Source organism: Caretta caretta, chromosome 7, assembly GCF_965140235.1.
Source record: "Caretta caretta isolate rCarCar2 chromosome 7, rCarCar1.hap1, whole genome shotgun sequence".
NCBI lineage: Eukaryota > Metazoa > Chordata > Testudines > Cheloniidae > Caretta > Caretta caretta.
In genome coordinates, this window is record NC_134212.1 from 71,394,484 (window position 1) to 71,415,398 (window position 20,915).

The following is a 20,915-nucleotide window of genomic DNA, read 5'->3' on the forward strand; positions in this document are numbered from 1 at the left end:
TGAAGAAGAGCTCTGTGAAGCTCAGTAGTTTGTCTCTTTTACCAATAGAAGTAGGTCTTATAAAAAGATACTACCTCACCTCTTATGTCTCAGAGAATCTCTGATAGTGTTAGAAAAAATAATATTTCCTTGAATAAAATCTAGAGTTACTTAACCTGACTATTACACAGTTCCTGCTGCTGGCCTCATATGATATTTCTCCATGTATTTTCAATATAGATATTTAAAAACAAAACAAAATCTTTAAAATACATTGCCAGAAGAATTAAAGGACTCTCATTTGCCAATCTGTCCTTCCAAGTCTTCATTTGGGGGTTATCAGAGAAGTATTTTAAGGGTTAAACATAGAGGGAGACTACTGCAAACAGAACCTGGACTGTTCTGTAGCATTTTGATTTGTAAGGACACTGATGATTTGAATGATCATTTCTTACGGAAGGGCAGAAATAACAGCAGTTAAAACCATCTATTAGCAGAACTTCTGAAAAATAGAAAGAAGACCCATTTGTTTTGCAAATAAAAACTTAAAAATAAATATTTTAATTGTCTAATGACTTTTAAGTAGTAACCAACCAAGGCCAGCTGTTTCTGGCTTTTATAGTTTCTAGTACATCTTACTACTTGTTACTGGAATTTAATATACACAAACCCATAATTAACTCTAGGTTCCATATCCATAAAATAGGATGAAAATGTCAAATAGTAGAGAATTTTTGATTGGTGAATAAGCTTTAGACTCTCAATTAAGTTTATTCCAAATGTTAAATGTTACAAGAGCTTAGCTGAATATCCCTGTGTGTTTAGATAACTGAGAGTGAAGAAACATGGCCATACAGAAAGAAAGCACCAGATTTTCTTTCTTTCTCTCTCTGTAAATATAAAAATGAAAATTTGATTATTTTTGTTTATTATTATTACAATTATATGTTTTTATCCAAAAGTTTAATCATATTGTGCTACTTTTGGTAAGTGGTTTGGCTATCATTATTTAGGTCACATTTTATATGACTATAAATATATGAGTATATTTATAAATAGTTTATAAAAAGTTAACAAATCATATTGATGTTTTAATAAATGGTTTATTGATGGTTATAGAGTCCAACAAGCGAGTAGGTGACCCTGACCCTGGCTTGTAAGAAATTGAAATGCTTGTCCATTGGAATATGTTGATTCATCAAAATCCAAATCATTTGTAGGAAAGGGTTGGTTTTCATGAAAATTCTGTTTTGAAAGTTTTTTGAAAAAAAAAATTCAAAATCATTGGACCATCCCATTTTGATGTTATCAAAATTAAAAACTTCCATTTTTTTGGTTCAATACAACTTTTTGTTTAGGAAATGAAGTAAAAGAAAAACAAATGAAAAAGGTCAAAATAGAAATGAAACATTTAGAATTGATCAAAACATTATGATTGATCCGGTCTGAATTTTTTTCAAATTTTCAGTTTTTAAAAACATTGAGATTTCAACTTTTCATCCCATTTGGGATGGTAAAAATGTCAAAGTCTCAAAAATTCTCACTGTATGGGAAACCCAGGTTTATAACCTCTTCTACTAATGAGCTTAAATTACCTACCACACATACTACTCACATTTGTAAAATGTTTATAGTGTCTGTTAATAAATTTTTAACCCTTTGTACGCTATTTAAAACTGAACCTTTAATGTAAAGTGTTGGCATCCGAGGGCACTGAGTACTAGATTTGTGGAACATTTTCGAAATGTGATGGAGTTTTTCATTGAAACATCATATTTCAACACAAAAAGGGAAGAAAATCGTATTTCCTCCCCTCTGGGTTTTCTATTTCAGTTCAGCACCTTACTGAAAATACTTAGCTTCTTCCAAATTTGGGGTTACAGTCAGCTGCTGTCACAAAGCTATTGCTGGTGTGAAGGATGGTTCTTGCTCTTAGACAGGCTTGGTCTACACTTAAACATTATGTCAACTTAGCCACGACTGTCAGGGATGTGGAAAAACACACCCCTGACTAACACAGCTGTGCTGACAAAACCCCAGTGTAGACGCAGCTCTGTTGATGGAAGAGAGCTTCTGTTGATGTTGCTAACATTGTTGGGGGAGGTGGTGTTCCTACACTGGCAGAAAAAAACTCCTTCTGTTGGTGTCAACTGCATCTGCACAAGGGGCCTATGCCGGCATAGCTGTCTCAATGTAGGCGTTGTAAGGCCACCCATAGAATGCTGCCTGCAGCTGTGTATACTATTTTCTGTAGCAAAAAAAAAAATGTAATTAGTTTTTATGGGTAATTTAAAGTCTGATGGAGTCACTCTGTAGCTTATCAAGACTGAATGAACAGTCACAGAGATAAAAGGCCAAATGTGTCCAGCTAATAATCATTGCCCAGCTGGGCTGTCTGCATTCGAAAGATAAAAGAAATATTTAAAATGCAGATTATTGCATTCCATCCTCAGTGATGTACTGACTTTTAGGACTCAGATTGATGGTACAGTATGGCACTAGATGTAGAAATTCAGTAATAAAATCTGTAATTGTATGCTGAACATTGCTTGTCATTATGGCTCAGCTAGTAGCGTCCTGCATCTCTAGCACATAGGGTTGTAAGTTTAAGTCCCACCCAAGAGTTTGTCTTGTTGCCAGTTGGGCTCATACCCAGTGCTTTTCCTGGGTGTATGGGGAAAACTGGACTGTTAAAGTCATTAAACCAGGATCAAATCTATAATGCTTTTCAGGTAAAAGTCAAAGATCCTATAGCAGTTTTCATAATAAATCGGCAGTAGCAGTGGTTTCTTGGCCAAAAATCTCTGCTACAAATGAAAACATGTTCTTCAGTCTTTCAAAGCTATTTGTGAGCTATGTTGAATGCACAGTGGATGTCTATTTTTTAAAAAAATACTACAATACCAGTATCTAGTTTAATATTATAATGCAGTATTATAATATACTTTTATACATTTATATACATTTAAAATCAGGATCCGTTTTCTTCCCTGCTTTAAACTTCATTGGATAATGTTTGCTGCATTGAAATATATGGAGACACTGGTAGATTAGCTACCAGATTGACATGTTTGTTAATCCACTAGGAGCTATCTGATTTTAATTACCTAAAGTTCTTAGAATCACTGATGAAAGACAAGATGAGGCGGGGGCTGGGGGTGAGGGAGCATGGCTATAAGAGTATCATAGTTATTGTAATGGAGAAAACAAGTGCATTTCTATACGAACTGTATTTCTGCCTGCAGGAAACAAACTAAACAAATTCAGGAACAGCTGAAAGAGTCAGAGAATGGGAAAACCTATAGCCTTAATGCTTCCAGCATGATGGCAAAATCAGAAACCATGGCACAAAGCCGAGTCCAGCTGCAAAATGTAAGTAATTTTGCCAACTGCAATACTTAATTGTCTGGCTGAGTTTGTGGTGTCGATAGCATCAGACTTGCATATTGCTATTACTGTGAACCTTAGTTCACACCCATGATTGGTAGAAGAATGGGGAAAAGATATTTTAGTTTACTTTCAACTGATTTTAAACTGTTCAGTATAATGTATTAAGAATCAAATTGTTCGGCATATGAAGATTTTATGGATTTGTTGTTGTAAACTCCAGTTTCTAAATAATTCCAAAAGCTGGAACTAATGTATGCATGTAGGCCAAATAAAAAAAATAGAAAGATGATGCTCCAATGAAGAAACTCCAGATCATTCTGTGAACTTGACCTTAGATGAAATAATATTAGACCACAACCAAAAGAGGTTAGTTGTCCATAAATAGGATTGTACATAGCTATCATCTGAATCCAGTGACATGTAATTTTACATGCAATCCCACAAGCATCAGATATATAAAACAAACAAAGATTGAAACCAGGAAATCATGTGTGGTAAATCCCAAAGTATTTATCTTCCATTCCTAGTCACTTTCCAAAGGATGTCTTCCCCCTTCTTCCCCCCCCCCCCCGCTCACTTCCCACAAATCGCACACTATTAGTACTGTCCACTTTTAATAAGCAAAGATATGCGAAGAAAGGAACAAAGACATTGGAATAAGGGAACAAAGACCCTGCTAGCATACCCAGAATTACAGCATAATGGGCAATCACATGAGATGCATTAAAGCCTCTCCAAATGCTTAAATCTTTTGGAGTTTTTATTTTATTTGTGAATCTAAGAAATCATCATACAAAATGCAATTTACACTCTGCTGAACAGATGTACCAAGACAATGAAATGTAAAACCCATAAATGAGAATCCTATCTCTCTCTCAAATACTGTTAAGATTCATTTTACCACAGTAGTGGATTTGTTTCTTTTTCTTTGTGATAGATGAAAGAAACAATAGGCTTTCATCATGGATCACAATTCAGTATTCAATAAATTAAGGTTACCTCTTAACCTCTCACCTTCCACATCCGTTCCAGCTGAGGGTTTGTCAGACCTTACAAAATTTGAGGGGTTTTAGTCTAGCCAGATTCCCCCCCAAAACTGAGATGCAGCAGGAAATAGGGAAGAACATTTGTACCTCTGAGTCAATATTAAAACAATGTTAAAACAACCCTCCCCACAGGTTGCTAAGCTCATACTGTAGCCTCATCCATGCTTTGGCTGAAACTTGTTTGCTGAACTGGTTCAAAGGCCTGATCCAAAGCCCAGTGAAGTCAATGGAAATCTTTTCAGTGACCTCCATGGACTTTGAATAAGGTCCTAAAATATGGGTCCAGATTCATCAATACACTCTAGTTGCTTTTGTGTTGCCTGGGTGATACAGAGCACCAATTCAACAGCTAAGCACCTGTCTCATAATTGTGAATATGATGCTCATTTTTAACCAGTTCGTGCTAACTTACTTCATATATAGTTTGGCTAAGCAGAGGAGAAAGGGTCAACTTTGTTTAGATCAAGTTAGCCTTAAACAATATAAAACTGTTTAGAACCAGTGCAGCAAATGCAGATTGAATACAAGTCTAGACAGAACCTCCATTGCTGAAGGGAGGACTTTTGGATGATCACACAATGTGCATTAAAGGTATGGCTCCTTTTTTGTGCAGAGTAGCGCCAGTAAACTGACCTACTTCCAAATCGTGATACCTATCAACTTTCCTCCTGGTTTAATTTCATCTGGTTCAGTTACTCTTCACTTTTCCCCTTCTTCTTCTTCTTCTTGAGTCCTTGTCACAGAAGTGTGCACAAGCAATGTCTTTGTATTGCTTCATTGAGGTCTTCATACAGGTCTCCCCAAAGAATTGGCAAATGAGCAGGTGCTCCATGGTATGCATCTTCAATATATTCCTGTCATTAGAGTGCACCCCATTTGATATATTAGTCTTTGATCTGCTAGTTTGCCTGTGCAAGCAGTTCAGGCAGCACCTCGTTGACCAGTCTGTACTGGCCTCTCTGGAAAGATCCACTTGGGGTTCCAGATCTATTTCAGTGCATCCTACAATGCATAGTCTTTCATTCCATAACCTCATCGTGCCTTGCCAGCTGTCGTATCCAAAGGCACAACATTGGTTATAAAATTCTTTCACAATTTAAGTCATTTGATTATTCCTGTGTGACAATATAATGGATGCCTTGGATCTTCCATCTCCTGTGATCTTTCCCTTTGGCTTGCTACCTTCCTTCTGATATCAGGTGGTTCAATGACAGCCAGTAAGTACAGGCTGTCCTTTGGTGTTCGCTTTAGACATCCTATTATTCCATGACAACTATCATTTAAAACAGGGTCTAATTTCTTAGAATGGACAGATCATTCCTACACTGGACAGGCATACTGTACTATGGAGTAGCACAAGGCAATAGCCGTGCTTGGCAAAGTAGCTGGATTGGCTCCCCACTTTGAGGTAACCAACTTTCAGAGGTTGTTGTTATGGATGATAACTTTCCCTTTTGTCTTCTCTACATGGACTTTGAAGGAAAGTGTCCAGGCCAATGTCGCCACTTGGGTTTCATCCCAGGTGATGTTTAATTTCCTCTTGGCTTCTCGATGGCAAAGATGTGTCTTGGTCGGGTTGACATGAAACCATTTCTTATTCCCCCTAACAAAAGCTAGAGTGAAGGTTGCTGATTCAGAATAGCTATCATCTGTGTTTCCAGCACATTAGCAGGTGAAGTGAAGTTTGTAAAGTGTTTTTTGTGATCCTTTGCTCGAACATATGCTGTATAGACCAGGTCTCGAATATTACTATGTATATTGTCTCTTTCCCTTTCTTTTTAATTCAGTCAAATATATTTTGCTACAACTTTGTAAATAATTATTTAGTGTCTTTTGAGCATTTGATAAACACACCATAAGCTTCACTAATGTCCTATTCTATTGTCATCATAATAATGCTTAATATGTCCCTTATAATGGTCATGATGGCTGAAGTGGTAGTTTGTGGATTGCAGTTTTGGGGGATTTGAAATAATAAACAATAACAATGGTTTTCAGCCAAAGTTTGCTTACCAGACAGCGCTGTTCAGAATGGTGAATACCAATTATGGTAATTAACACACAGTTTTCCAGATCTTGTTGCTGCTGGCAGGGAGATGTTCTAGCCTTGCTTTTAATGCATTTTCCCTTTGGGAGCAAGGACATTAAGGAAGAAAAAAATAGAATGACCTTGCACGGTTAAGGATGTAGCATAACATTGCGGGGTAATCATGGTTTCTATTGTTGGAAAGACTTAGTGCAGGAAGGCACTTCATTAAATATTCATAAACCATTACAGTAAAACGACAACGTCAAAAAAAGACTTTCAAACTAGTTCCAAAACTGGGAAAGTGCAAAATATCAACTCTTAGGGGGAAAATCCTGCCTCCTCCTCAAAAGCTGTAATGGGGTTCTGGTGTGAAAGGACTGGGAACAGGACATTGATGGGGAGGCAGAGCATTCCCGTGAGGAAACAGAAGTATATTCAGCAGTATTTCAGTCACTGAGCTGTAGTAATCTCCATGGAACTTTGCCTCAGCAGCTCACTATCTGTTGATGATGGGAAGGATTCCACACCCAGCCCAGAAACTTCTCTCCAGGACCCAGATCAGCTGGTTAGACAGGGCGCTAGGCTGAGCATTTGGCCCCCTAAGTGCATATTGTTGCCCTGATCCTTCTCCCGTTGAAGTCAAAGGCAAAAGTCAAAGTGAATTCGATGGGAGTATGATAAAGCCTGTGCCATGGCAAAAGATGGATGATGAAGATCCACCCTCCTTCAAAAAATTAGAAGTGCTTACATGGCATCCCTGAGAAGTGTTCATTGGGGATACTTAGCAACTACTGAACCCTGTTAACTGACAATGGGGCAACCTCAAAAGGCTTAGATATTTGATTTTCACATGTCCCCCAAAAGTGTGCTTCTATACATCTTTGAAGTCTTCTCCTTGCCTACCTCTTTGAGTGGATCCCAAAAATCTACCTCCCTCTTTCCTACCTCACCAGCTCTTCCTCTCTTCCCTCCCAGCAAATGCTCCCAGACTTAACTCCTCCTTCTCTAAACTGGGTCTGGTGACTCCAAATTTTATACCCAGATTATTTTCCCTCCTGTTCTCTGTAATAGTTGTGAAATGGGTAAGGTAGACACTGTTTGTGTAAGTCAAATGGCTGTGGTATTTCAGGCCACTGTTAAACATCTGCCGCCTGCTAATCTAGAGGTTGGTACATTTCATTCGTGGGTAAAGTGAACCCAATGCACAGATTCTTCCAGACATTCTATCCTCGCTCTTCCCTTTGGAAGAGGTTGCACTCTGGGTGTCCAGAACACAATTAGTGGTACTCAGCTGACTTTGCAAAGAGGCTGGCTTTAAAGGAGCTTGACCAATTACAGTGCAGGGGTGCCAACCCCCCCTTTTTAAAATTGGAGATTGGTAAATCAGGGTTGTATTGTTTATACTTAAAAAGGCACTTTGGGTTTCTGTTAATGAGAGGTACTATGTTAATGAAAAAAAAATACTATTGTAGGTAGACCCTCTATTTCATTTTGAACCAAGCATTCAAATGGATTACAAACTTGCATTTCACTCTTGCCTAACTTATCATATTTGCAGCTGTTGCAGGAAAATATGGATTAATAAATCTCAATCCTTCTGGTAGCCCACCTCCGTGCCAATTAAAGATTTCTTTAGAACAGCTTGATTATGAAAATCACAAAGAAGGTTAAAAACTCTGGATGTTTGCTTTCAAAATACTTTCCATTTGTAATGCAGTTTCTTGCTGCATCCTAAACTAAATGTTATCTAGTTGGAATTCGTGTTTCAAATTGCGGTGTGGGATGTTCCCCTACATTCATTAAACATTCATATGGAAGGGTTGCTTTTACAGTCATTTAATGAGATGTGAAATAGATGCTCAAGTTAAGCAACATGATATTCAGAAAGCAACAGGGATTGCTGATAGTATGAAATGTAGAAACATTAGAATTCAGATTGTTCACATCCTTTATTTTTGTGTGTCCCTTCAGGAGAATATCCACAGCTAGGAACGGAAGGCTACCTAGCAATATGTGGAGTTGTATTGCCTGGGCAGATCCACATTGTAGGAGTCATGTGCCAGGCATGTGAGCTACAGAACATTTGGTATTAAATCTGTTGGGAGGGGGGCTCAAGTACCCTGCGATCCACATGTTCCAGAAGTTACCCCACCTTATACTTCTCAGTTTCTTAATGCTTAATGAAAATGTTCCGATAATGTCTCTGGAGAAGGGAGAATAAGTGTGGATTTGCAGCTGCAATACACTTGGAGAGCTCCATTTACCAGTAGATTACATGCATTTTTCTTTATGCAAGTCTGCCCCTTTCCTCCCCCATAGACTAAACATCATTGATGAATTCTGTAATTCTATCAAACAAATCAGCAATCTTGTTTGTTAGGGAAGAATTATTATTTATAAACTCCTGCTACTTATGGCTTTCGATTCTATTACCCCCCAGGTGTTTGTTGAGCTTTCTCCTCTTAACACTGCTTCCATTATTTTGTTAGGGATATAGTCTGGATTTATATGATAGTAATGGCCAGGATTACTCTAATTTTCTTGTTTGAACAGTGTTACTACATTTATTATTTCCTGTTTCGTTCCCATTTGTCTGTCACTTTTCAAAAATAACCTCCGACAATACAGTCAGCTAATTCCTGGGTGTCTTGAACCTGGATCAGTTTGTGTATCTATATATATTTTCCAAGTGTTGTAATATTTGACTTGTTATTTATCAATAGTTATTTTTACCTCCTTCCTAGTCATTCAAACTTCTTTGTGATTTTTTTTTTGTTAAAGGCATATTTAAAGAACTCAGTAGTGCCGTTATTATTGAGTCACCAGTGATTTAAATTCCATCCTACTGCTTGTCTAGTACTACTACGTCTCCCATGATATAGTTGTAAAATCACCTTATTCTGCCCCCCTCCCCTAACCCTTAACATTCACTCATAAAGGGCCAGATTGTGTCTGTTCTTAATGCAGCTACTTTGGGGACCCCTCTGCACTTATGTGGCCACATTAGGGGTCCCTCGATTTTAAGGAGTACAGATGCTCATCTGCTATTCCACCCTTGCCCAGGCAAGTGACAGAGACAGGTGGAGACATGCAAAGAGAATGCTCCACCTTTCTTATCCTCAGAAGAAAAAGCTTTTTGTTGTCTGTGTCTACATACCCTGCAAGACTTTTTATACTCAGAGATTTCCTTTAACTCTCACAATTTTGAATAGCCCTTTGTGAAGCAAACTGGCCAAATTCTTGCATTCACCTTGATCAGAGAAACTGTGGGTTGTCAACCTAATTAAAATGCCTTTTAGGAATTCCTGGCCTCTTTTAACACCTGTGGATTTTAAAACTTCCTGCTACTGCACCTTACTCAGTAGATCTCTTAATTCCCCATCACCTTCTTTCCTGATGTCCAGTACTCTTGTTTTGCTGCATTTTGTGGTCACATTCTTCACCATGCTTGGTTCAAGTGCTTGTGGTCACTGATTCCAAACCTTCCTATCATTCTCAATTCCTCACTATCAGGGATAAAAATGCCTTTTCTCAGTCTTGTCACTTTTTGCTGGAGTGTGTAATAAATTATTTATTGGACTATTCTGTAGAAATACAGAGTAATTTGTTGCACAGCAAGATAGTGACATTTAAAGCTCTTTCTTAATTTGTTGGGGGAAGGGAAACGAAATATGTTTTGGCCTATGAGATGATCAGAACCGTCAGAAAGTTCAACAGCAAATTTTCCACTTCCATTTAACCCCCTGAGTGTTTGGGACATACACTGTAGTTTTGGCAGAGCTGTCAAAATAGACACATCTGATTTAAACAAACTATCATGGGAATACTGGCAGTTAAATATTGACCACACTAGACCAGCAGTAATGAGAGAGATACTGTAAACGAGTTAGAAATTCCTGCTCTTATAGGGGGTAGTTCTAAATGTGGGGCTATTCAAGGGGGTTCCTGAGAAGAAACTAGGTTTCTGACTTTGGAACATCCCATGGAAGCAGTTTGCACCAACCTATCTAGTTAAAGAAGTAAAATCATAGGATCAACTGATGCTCTTTGACGTACACTGTAAGACTATGTCTACACTACAAGCTACGGATGTGATTCCCCTGCTTTTGTACCCTCACAGTAGCTTGACGAGAACTAGCGTAAGTATAAATAGTATTGTAGCCATCATAGCATAGGCAGCTGCTGTGCTGAGCATGTACCCACGGGTTTCAGGTGGGTTTGTAGCTGGCTTCCCCCTGCCCTCCCTTTCCGGCATTGTTGCCCCACACGAGTAGATGGTTGCAAATTGTACTCCCTATTTCTGCAAGCTGACCCTCATTTCACCGTCCTTTGAATGGTGTAGTCATAAAGCAGCTCCTTGCTTTTTGTGTAACCCCATAATAATAAAAATGCTCAGCAGTTGTATAGCACTTGTCATCCAGAGATCTCAAAGCACTTTACAAAGGCTGGTACCATTATCCTAGTCTTACAGTTGGTGAAATCCAGGCACAGAGAGATTAAATGATTTGCTCAAAGTCACACAAGTGAGGTGGCAGAGCCATGAATAGAATTAAGATTTCCCGACTCCCAGGCCAGTATTCTGCATATTAGACCATGCTGTGTCCTCAGATTTTAATAGCATATCTAGGAAAGGGGTGGAATATTACTCATGAGAAGCTGAAAGGATGGGTAATTGCCTATAACAGTTAATTTTCACCATGAAACTGTGAGTAATTGAAAATTTGCACAAAGGTTTATTTTTAAACTCTACCATTATTCATTAATTTATTTAGCCACATGTATCAAAGGACTTTTCAGAAAACTGCTCAAACAAGAAGCACAAATAGTCAACCAAGAGACAGTAAAAACCTAAAAATAAAAAGCATAAATAAATCTTCAGCTGTGTTTTAAATCTACCCGAAGAGCCTGCCTCAAATAACTCTACCAAACTGGGCGACTAGCTTGATTATTCAGGTTTATTGAGCATCCACAACTCATTGCAGCCAGAGGAAGCTGTGGTTGCTCAGCACTTGTGAAAATCAGGTTATAAGTGTGTATAGGAATGGTATCTGGGAAATGGAAAGAGAAGGGACATGGAAAGTATGGTCAATCTTGAGCAGCAATAAATACAGCAGTGAGTATAAATATACATAAATATGTGACAAGGGACATGAATACAAACAAATTCCTACAGACAAGATGATATTAAAATTCTCAAGACAAAAAAAATGTAAACCTGATTCTTAGCTTCAAAGGCAACCATTGTAATTGCACAAAACTGTTTAGAGGCTTGTGAAAAGTGCTTATAAACTGTTATCTGACCCATCACAACTGGAGTCCTTGTGAGTTTTGCTCTTGACTTCAAGGAATGTGGAATCAGGCCACATGAGTCTTTTATTATTTTCTGGGTGAATTAGCATCATGATTATGGGCAAGCTGTAAATTTAATAATGAAGAAATAAATTTGTCAGCTGAAGAACACCAACAAAAAACCCCACTAACCTGCAGAGAGTGCCTGTTGAGGAATTTGCTAAATGGGCTGGTATTTTATCCAACCTTCTAGGGCACTTTGAAAGGATCGTGCTTCTCTTCATGTATGGGGAGAACAGATGAATTGTGCCATCTTCTGCCCCAATCCACAGCAATTTTTCACACCAGTCCAGAGGGCAGGACTGAGCCCTAACTATCATTTATGGTTCACTTCAGACTCATGATCTTACAGGCCATTTGGACCTTCAATTTAATCTCATGTAAAATACAAGAAGGGACAGGAATAACTTTCTTGAATTAACACTTCATTCTTTTTGTAGATCAAATTGATTTATTCAGGTCAAAAATCAAAGGCAGTTTCCTTTTTGTATCTGGCAGAGAAACCATTAAAGTTTGAAACCTTTGGGAAAGCTGGCACCTTAAAAATCATACTTCTGTCTGAAAATGTTGTTACCAATGATAACAAAGCTCCCTACGACTGAAAGAGATAAGAACATAATACATTTACTCTAGTTTACCAGCATTTGTGCATTTGACAGCACTTTGCATATATTCAGTTTCATTGTCATATCTCCCCCAGCCTTAGTCATTTTACCCTGTTGTTTGTAGAAAGAACAGGAGTACTTGTGGCACCTTAGAGACTAACAAATTTTTTTGAGACTAAGCTTTCGTGGGCTACAGCCCACTTCATCAGAATGCATAGATTGGAACATATAGTAAGAAGATATATATATACACACAGAGAATTGAAAAGGTAGAGTAAGAGGCTAATTAATTAAGATGAGCTATTATCAGCAGGAGAATTTTCTCTTGCTGACAATGGCTCATCTTAATTAATTAGCCTCTTACTCCATCTCTTCATGTTCTCAGTATGTATATATATTGACTTATTATATGTTCCAGTCTATGCATCCGATGAAGCGGGCTGTAGCCCACGAAAGCTTATGCTCAAATAAATTTGTTAGTCTCTAAAGTGCCACAAGTACTCCTGTTGTTTTTGCGGATTCAGACTAACATGTCTGCTACTCTGAAACCTGTTGTTTTGTGTGGATGTTTCACAGAGCAAGCAGGGAGAGGAAAAACGCAGGGGGAACATGTGTTTGTTTAGCCACAGAAAATGGCCAGGTGAATCAAGGGTGGATGTAATAACTAAAACTATATTTAACTCATTTTTTAAATTGACTAGATCTCAGGTTTCTGTCATCCATTTCTGATTTTGTTGAAGATGGTAGTATGTATGATTAAACCTAAGAAAGGGGATATTTTAGTTTTTATGTGCACTAAATGTTGGGCCTTTTCTATTAGGCTACAAAATAACTATGACAAAGAGATGCATTGTGACAGAAATTGTACCAGTTCTTCACCATGGACAGTTTATATTGAATCACTGTTACTCTTTTTACTATAATGGTTGTTTAATAATATCAGCTGTGACTTTCTAGGGGGCGTAAGTGATTTAGGCATCCTTGAGTTAACTTGTATCATGTCCTATCTTGCACAATATTTTGTTTATTGCAAAAGAAATGGAAATATTGGTGATATAGAGCAACTCAAATTTGGAAAACATAGAGCCAACCAGGCTAACTTTAGGTAATTGTCACGTAGCCTAAGAAAGCTGCCAACTGCACTACTTTTTAAAATCTACGTGAAAAGGCAGATCCATTTCTCATATCTCTGGGATATTACCCAATGAACATTATGGATGAGCAAACTGGTTTGATAAAATAAGAATCAGACTGCACATTCATCCATCCCTGACATCATGCTGAAATGGAATTTATTTTGGGTTTTTAAATGTTCTGTTATTCATTTGTTAATATTTACATATCTCTGCACTTTCTGGTTCCACTTGGAGCCAGATCAGAGAAGTGCTCACTGTATATTCAAAGCAAGACCAAGTATTTAATTAGAAGAAAGTCTGTTCTTGTTTTATTTCCATTTCCAAATTTATAGACTCTAGAGGTTCCTATGAAGATCAGTACTCAAATAGAGAACACCATACCCATAGTACCACTGGAATGCCAATTGCTTTCAGACTGTAAATGTAGACCCCAGGTAGGCCTGCGTCACAAATTGCAAATCGGGATGTAGACTTTCCCCAAAGGATGTTTGGATCCACCATTTCATATTTATTTCAATCCAAGTGTGTTTTTTTTCTTTTGGGTTTGCTGGTTACATCTGTTAATGAAAGGAGACACAGCCCTGCCAGGTCCTAAGGATCTTCTGAGATAGACCATCTTGCAGGGGCAATTCTAAAATCAGGCATGTGACTAAAGGATTCAATATTATAGCATTCCCTAATACTAAGGGTAGAGGTACCTGTATAATACTGCAATAACACTAAATACTTTCAAATGGTAAATGTCAATATTTTAACAAAAAGAAAAGGAGTACTTGTGGCACCTTAGAGACTAACCAATTTATTTGAGCATGAGCTTTCGTGAGCCACAGCTCACGAAAGCTCATGCTCAAATAAATTGGTTAGTCTCTAAGGTGCCACAAGTACTCCTTTTCTTTTTGCGAATACAGACTAACACGGCTGTTCCTCTGAATATTTTAACAGTGAGCACTGTATTTGTGCTTTCCAATATGCACAGGTTATTTAATTCATTCTTTTTCTCCCAGTGACATTTTTACTTTAAAAAAACCGCCCATCCTCCTCCTTTTTCATCTCAGATATTGATAACATGCATAATGTATTCTGCTTTTAATGTATTAATTGCTTTTTATTCTCTGTACCACAGTATTCAAAGACAGACAGGCATCCTGGGCCTGTGATGGGAAAAGTTATGGAGTCTAGTTTTTCAGGCACTCAATCTTTCCCTGAAGCCTTGTCTCCTGACAGAGGAAGCCAGCCTATCAAGCAACATAGGTAAGGAAATGGCTCTCAGACCAGAAAATTGGCAGGCAGAGATGTCACTGGTTTAGTGATACATATACAAGATTATTGTTCTTTGTGATGGGGAGACACTCAAGACAGTATGTACTAACAGAGACCTGATCCAATCATTAAGCAGATGACCAAGCATTTCCTTAGCTTTAGAAATAAAAAGGCATTAAAGATGCTCACAGACTATATCTACCCTCTGTAAAGAGCCTAGAGGAACTATTAAGAGACACTATCAAAGCTGCAGACAGAGACTAGTGAATTAAACAATTGTATTCTGAGAAACCATTGAAAAACAAGATTCTTCCTCTCCTGCCCTATCTTAGTTCATGAAGTTAATGACTCATGCTCCCCTAGGCAGGCTCTGTTGCAAACTTTCAACCTTTCTCAATGTTTCTTTAAACAAATAATACTCTAAATGAAAAATGATTGGTTTTGGTGTATATTCATGAGTAGTAACAGCCAGCAGTGCTTTCAAAGACTAACATTTTAAAGTTTGGATATATAATGCTTCCAAGAGTTGGGGTGTGTGGGAGGAGTCAATTTTTAACATCGAAAGCGATGCCATTTTAGATCAGTTCATCCACTGGTTCTGTGGATGAAGGGAAAGCAGTGGATGTATTGTTTCTTGACTTGAGCAAAGCTCTTGACACGGTCTCCCACAGTATTCTTGTCAGCAAGTTAAAGAAGTATGGGCTGGATGAATGTACTATAAGGTGGGTAGAAAGTTGGCTAGATTGTCGGGCTCAACGGATAGTGATCAATGGCTCCATGTCTAGTTGGCAGCCGGTATCAAGTGGAGTGCCCCAAGGGTCGGTCCAGGGGCCGGTTTTGTTCAATATCTTCATAAATGATCTGGAGGATGGTGTGGATTGCACTCTCAGCAAATTTGCGGATGATACTAAACTAGGAGGAATGGTAGATACGGTGGCAGGTAGGGATAGGATACAGAGGGACCTAAACAAATTGGAGGATTAGGCCAAAAGAAATCTGATGAGGTTCAACAAGGATAAATGCAGGGTCCTGCACTTAGGACGGAAGAATCCAATGCACCGCTACAGACTAGGGACCGAATGGCTAGGCAGCAGTTCTGTGGAAAAGGACCTAGGGGTGACAGTGGACGAGAAGCTGGATATGAGTCAACAATGTGCCCTTGTTGCCAAGAAGGCCAATGGCATTTTGGGATGTATAAGTAGGGGCATAGCCAGCAGATCGAGGGATGTGATCGTTCCCCTCTATTCGACATTGGTGAGGCCTCATCTGGAGTACTGTGTCCAGTTTTGGGCCCCACACTACAAGAAGGATGTGGATAAATTGGAGAGAGTCCAGCGAAGGGCAACAAAAATGATTAGGGGTCTGGAACACATGACATATGAGGAGAGGCTGAGGGAACTGGGATTGTTTAGTCTGCAGAAGAGAAGAATGAGGGGGGATTTGATAGCTGCTTTCAGCTACCTGAGAGGTGGTTCCAAAGAGGTGGTTCTAGACTATTCTCAGTGGTAGAAGATGACAGGACAAGGAGTAATGGTCTCAAGTTGCAGTGGGGGAGGTTTAGGTTGGATATTAGGAAAAACTTTTTCACTAGGAGGGTGGTGAAACACTGGAATGCGTTACCTAGGGAGGTGGTAGAATCTCCTTCCTTAGAAGTTTTTAAGGTCCGGCTTGACAAAGCCCTGGCTGGGATGATTTAATTGGGGATTGGTCCTGCTTTGAGCAGGGGGTTGGACTAGATGACCTCCTGAGGTCCCTTCCAACTCTGTTATTCTATGATTCTATGATCAATTTTTTTTTAATTTCTGGTTTTACATATGACAAGTGTGTATGATGGGTTGAGATATTAGGGGTCAAATTCATACCTGTGTAAACAGCTTTATTTAGCATCACTGAAGTTGTGGTGATAACCTCTTGCACAAAGAATATGGATGATTTGATAAGGGGAACAACTAAAGATCTCAAAAACAATGGCAGAGAAAAATGAGGTCACAATGATGTCCATCATGCAAGTCTAGGGAGAAAAACGTAATGATAATGAATAAGGTCTATTCCTTAAGACAATTATACTTAATTAAGTCTTCCTTTGCCCTACTTTACTGTAACTGTTCTATTATTTGTTTGAATCCCAAAGGGACATTTCATTCTAGCCACTTAGATCAGCCACAGTTTCTCCTTTTTTATATTCTAATAGATTGGAAGGCTAAGAAAATCAATCAAAGTACAGTGTTCAGCCAATAAGGTACCATTGGGTACCATTACATTTGCCTTAGTTAAGCCTTTTAACTTGGCAAAAAATGCCAACTCTCATGTAAAATTCACTCCCTAGAGCCCCAATTTCACAAAGTGTTTATGCACATTCTCTAAGTGCTTTGCTGAATAGAGATGGACACTAAATTTGGTGCCTAGAACATTTTCCATTAAAAGTTTTTAATATTTTAGTTAAATGGAAAAGATATGTTATAACCCTTTAAAAAGAAAATATTTCAAATGAAAGAAATGTCCATATTTATGATCTCTCTATGTATAAAATCATGTTATAAAGTTTCATCGGGAAATGTCTCCTGAATCTTAATTACATAACATATCATGAAATAATAAACGCCCCAAATATTTTTAAACCTCCCAAAGATTACCCTAATATACAAATGCTGTTTAAAATAAAAATCTAATAAGAACTTCCAAACACATTCATTTTTCTTCTACAAGGAAGTCACTATATAAGCCACATTTAGTTAAACTCTTCTAGAGTAGAAGAATTCCTATAAATTTGACAATAGAGTATCCAGTCCAATATTCTGCACTGCTAATGCTGCCTTCTTTGCTGAAATAAAAACAGGATCAAGTGCCTTATTTATAGGGTGCCAGCAATAAATTATATTAATATTACTTGCGTCAAAGATGCGTTTGCACTGATTGATGAGCTTGCCTTGATTTATAAATAATTTCTTTCGTAATTTTATAATTTGCAATTTAATATATCAAGCCTTTGTTGTATAAAACATGCAATAGACTTCAAAATGTCAGTGATTTATAAGCCTATCATTGATTTATGCATCATGCAACTGCTTCATAAGTTACTCTGTGTCACTGGTTTACAAGTACTGCACCACTGATTGATTAGTCATCTGTCTTTTTTTTTTTTTTTTTTTTTTAGTTTGGGCCCTTCCTTTATAAGCCTTAGGTTACAGATTTCAAACTAGTTATAATTAACTTTTGTTTCTATATTGTACATATGACCAATTTAGGAAAGTAATTTGAATTATTAGTGCTAAATTTTGCCCTAAATATTACTTGTGTCAAGCAGTTGAGGTCCCTGGGCCAAACTGAGCAGTGACATAGAACTCAAGTTAGCAGATCACTTAAGCATATGATGAACTTTACATACCAGCTGCTGGTAGATGAAAGTGCTCTTGGGACTTTAGGCTGCTCTGGTGTTGAAATGCCCCCCAGAGTAAATTAGAGCAGCCTAATTTACAGCAGCTTCTCTGGGCCTGCCTATGGGCTTCTCCACACTCTTCAACAACAACTACTGTTGCTCAAGATCTAGTTTATATAGATGGAACAAATGACCACTTTGCAACTCATGAGTCTAGAGTCTGATCCACTTACTCTTGTTGAGCAGCAGCTTGCTCTGCAATTAATTCTACTGATTTCAATTCATTGATTTAATTGGTATTGACTGAAGAGTATACTACTGCTAAATGCAAATTAGGAAGTCAGAAATCCACCGTAAAGTAATTATATTTTCCTATGAAGATGGCAAAATAGTACCCTACTTTAATGTCTAAACTTGCCTGTGTTCTGGCATTTTTATTTATTTATTCTTATTAGAGCTGGAAAAAAATTCTGGAAAAAGTAAGCTCTTTGTAGGTTCAGTAAACATTTCATATATCTGACCAGCCGAAACTAGGACGGCAACGTCACTTATCTGATACCTTTAGCCTCTAGGGGGTTGTGCATGTGTGTAGTGTACGGGTCATGAGCCAAATCTTAGTTATCATATTCAAATAGCATATGAGTCCCAGGGCTAGACAGCTGGACCTCTTGGATATAGGTTGGGTGCTGTAAAGGAACTGCAGCGTATGCAAGAGGATGAGAAAAATGCATGGCCAGTTCTGGAAAAGTGGCCAGATTGCATTCCCTTTCCATCACTCATATTGAGAATCTGGCTCATGATGTTAGACATAACAGTTCAAGGAATAAATGCTAGGAGAAAACTTCATCACCCATGCTTGGATTAGACACAGTCCTGAAATTCTTCTGGTGCCCAGATACCACCTCTAGCACAGTGGCTCCTCAGCCTTTCCAGACTACTGTACCTCTTTCAGGAGTCTGATTTGGCTTGTGTACCCCCAAGTTTCACCTCACTTGAAAACTACTTGCTTACAAAATCAAACATAAAAATACAAAAGTGTAACAGCACACTATGACTGAAAACTTGCTTACTTTCTCATTTTTACCATATAATTATAAAATAAATCAATTGGAAAATAAATATTGTACTTACATTTCAGTGTATAGCATGTAGAGCAGTATAAACAAGTCATTGTCCATATGCAATTTTAGTTTGTACTGACTTCGCTAGTGCTTTTTATGTAGCCTGTTGTAAAACTAGGAAAATAGTTAGATGAATTGATGTACCTACCCCCTGGAAGACCTCTGCGTACCACCGGGGCTATACATACTCCTGATTGAGAACCTCTGCTCTAGCAAAAACACAGGAGGAAAAACTGTTCAGATGCTTAAAATTTACCTCACTACAAATATTGTAAAGAAAGAAAAGAAAGGAAAAAAACCCTGCTAAATACACATGAGCTTTTTGTTATAGTAATATATCTGATTTTTCTATACCATGGCTCCTTGATATACTAAATGTCATTATAATCACACTGTTCTTTTCATAACATTCACAATTTTGTTCAGGTCCCAAGGATGCTGTTAATATTCTCTTAGTGGCAAATATTATAAAGAGTGTTGTTGTTATTTGATTTTTGTGGCAAGCCCATTTCAATATATACAAAACCCAATCTGTCTCTGAATTAGAACTAGCAAGACATACAAATGCAAAACCAAGAGTTTTAAATTTTCATGTTTACCAACAGACTGGAATATGTTTTCAATATGGATCAAAAGGATATCAGATCACAGCTCATATTATATTTACTTAATCTGCTGTATGCCTGGATGAAGATTTAGCCAAGTCTCTTCTTTGGGGGAACCGTGTATAGCATAGACTAGTCTGGAGGCTGATTCACTCTGTGTCATCATTCATAAACAGTCTGACAAAGGTCTTGTTGTACAATATTACATCATCACACAATATTTATTCTGACAGACACTCATGTTAGCAGATATAGCAGATCCTTAATTATTAAAATACTGAAAACTGATCCGAAGTGCATCCCATTGATCAGAATAAATATTAGCAGCAGATTGTCTAAACGTGCTAAGGCTAAAAATTTGGCTGGCTCTTAAGATATATCAGGAGACAATGTCTGGCAACTAAGTGTCATTGGGGTATATGTTTGCTCCTGCTGTCAACAGGGCAAGAAACATACATTTCAGTCTTAGACAGCAGAATATGTATGTTTTTGTCAGTACACAACATAGTATATACATCCTGTAGCAATACTACTGAGCTATCAACTATGTAAAATAAATAAATATGCATAGCACCATCCAGCAAATTATGTGAAAATATACAATTTTTGCAACTTGTCTTCTGAAAATAGACATATCAGGCTTACAACTGTGTGGGCTTCTCATTTTTGCAACTTTCGTGCAGTGCTATTTAAATCTTTACCTTTTTTTCCTAATTAACATTCCCTATCCCTTTAGTGGTATAGGAAATACTGTTTTTATATTGTAGGAACGCCAGTTACTTGCCAGACAGCAATTGTTAAAGTTTTATTTTGAACTGGTCAAAAGTGATAAGCAGTTTTTGCAAAAAAAGAAAAAATAATAATTAAATAATTTTCATTCTGATTGTTTTAAAATAAGCATTTTTTGTTTATTTGAAATTCTTCACAGAAGTTTTTAGAGAGAATTTTCAGGGTTTTGTTGTCTTGTCCCATTTGTTCCTCTCTCTGTTTTTTGTTTTTTCTCTTTCCCCACTTTCTTT

The 20,915-nt window shown here is 37.7% G+C and overlaps 1 protein-coding gene across 2 annotated transcripts in view; it reads left to right on the plus strand.

The window, feature by feature from the left end:
- NRG3 (neuregulin 3) overlaps positions 1-20,915 on the plus strand; it is an 894,861-nt gene that overhangs the window by 850,431 nt on the left and 23,515 nt on the right. For both annotated transcript variants that reach the window (XM_048857225.2, XM_048857226.2), the window contains exons 6-7: positions 3,225-3,351; positions 14,658-14,785. In XM_048857225.2, the coding sequence (XP_048713182.1) occupies positions 3,225-3,351; positions 14,658-14,785 (255 nt within the window). The remainder of the gene's footprint in view (positions 1-3,224; positions 3,352-14,657; positions 14,786-20,915) is intronic.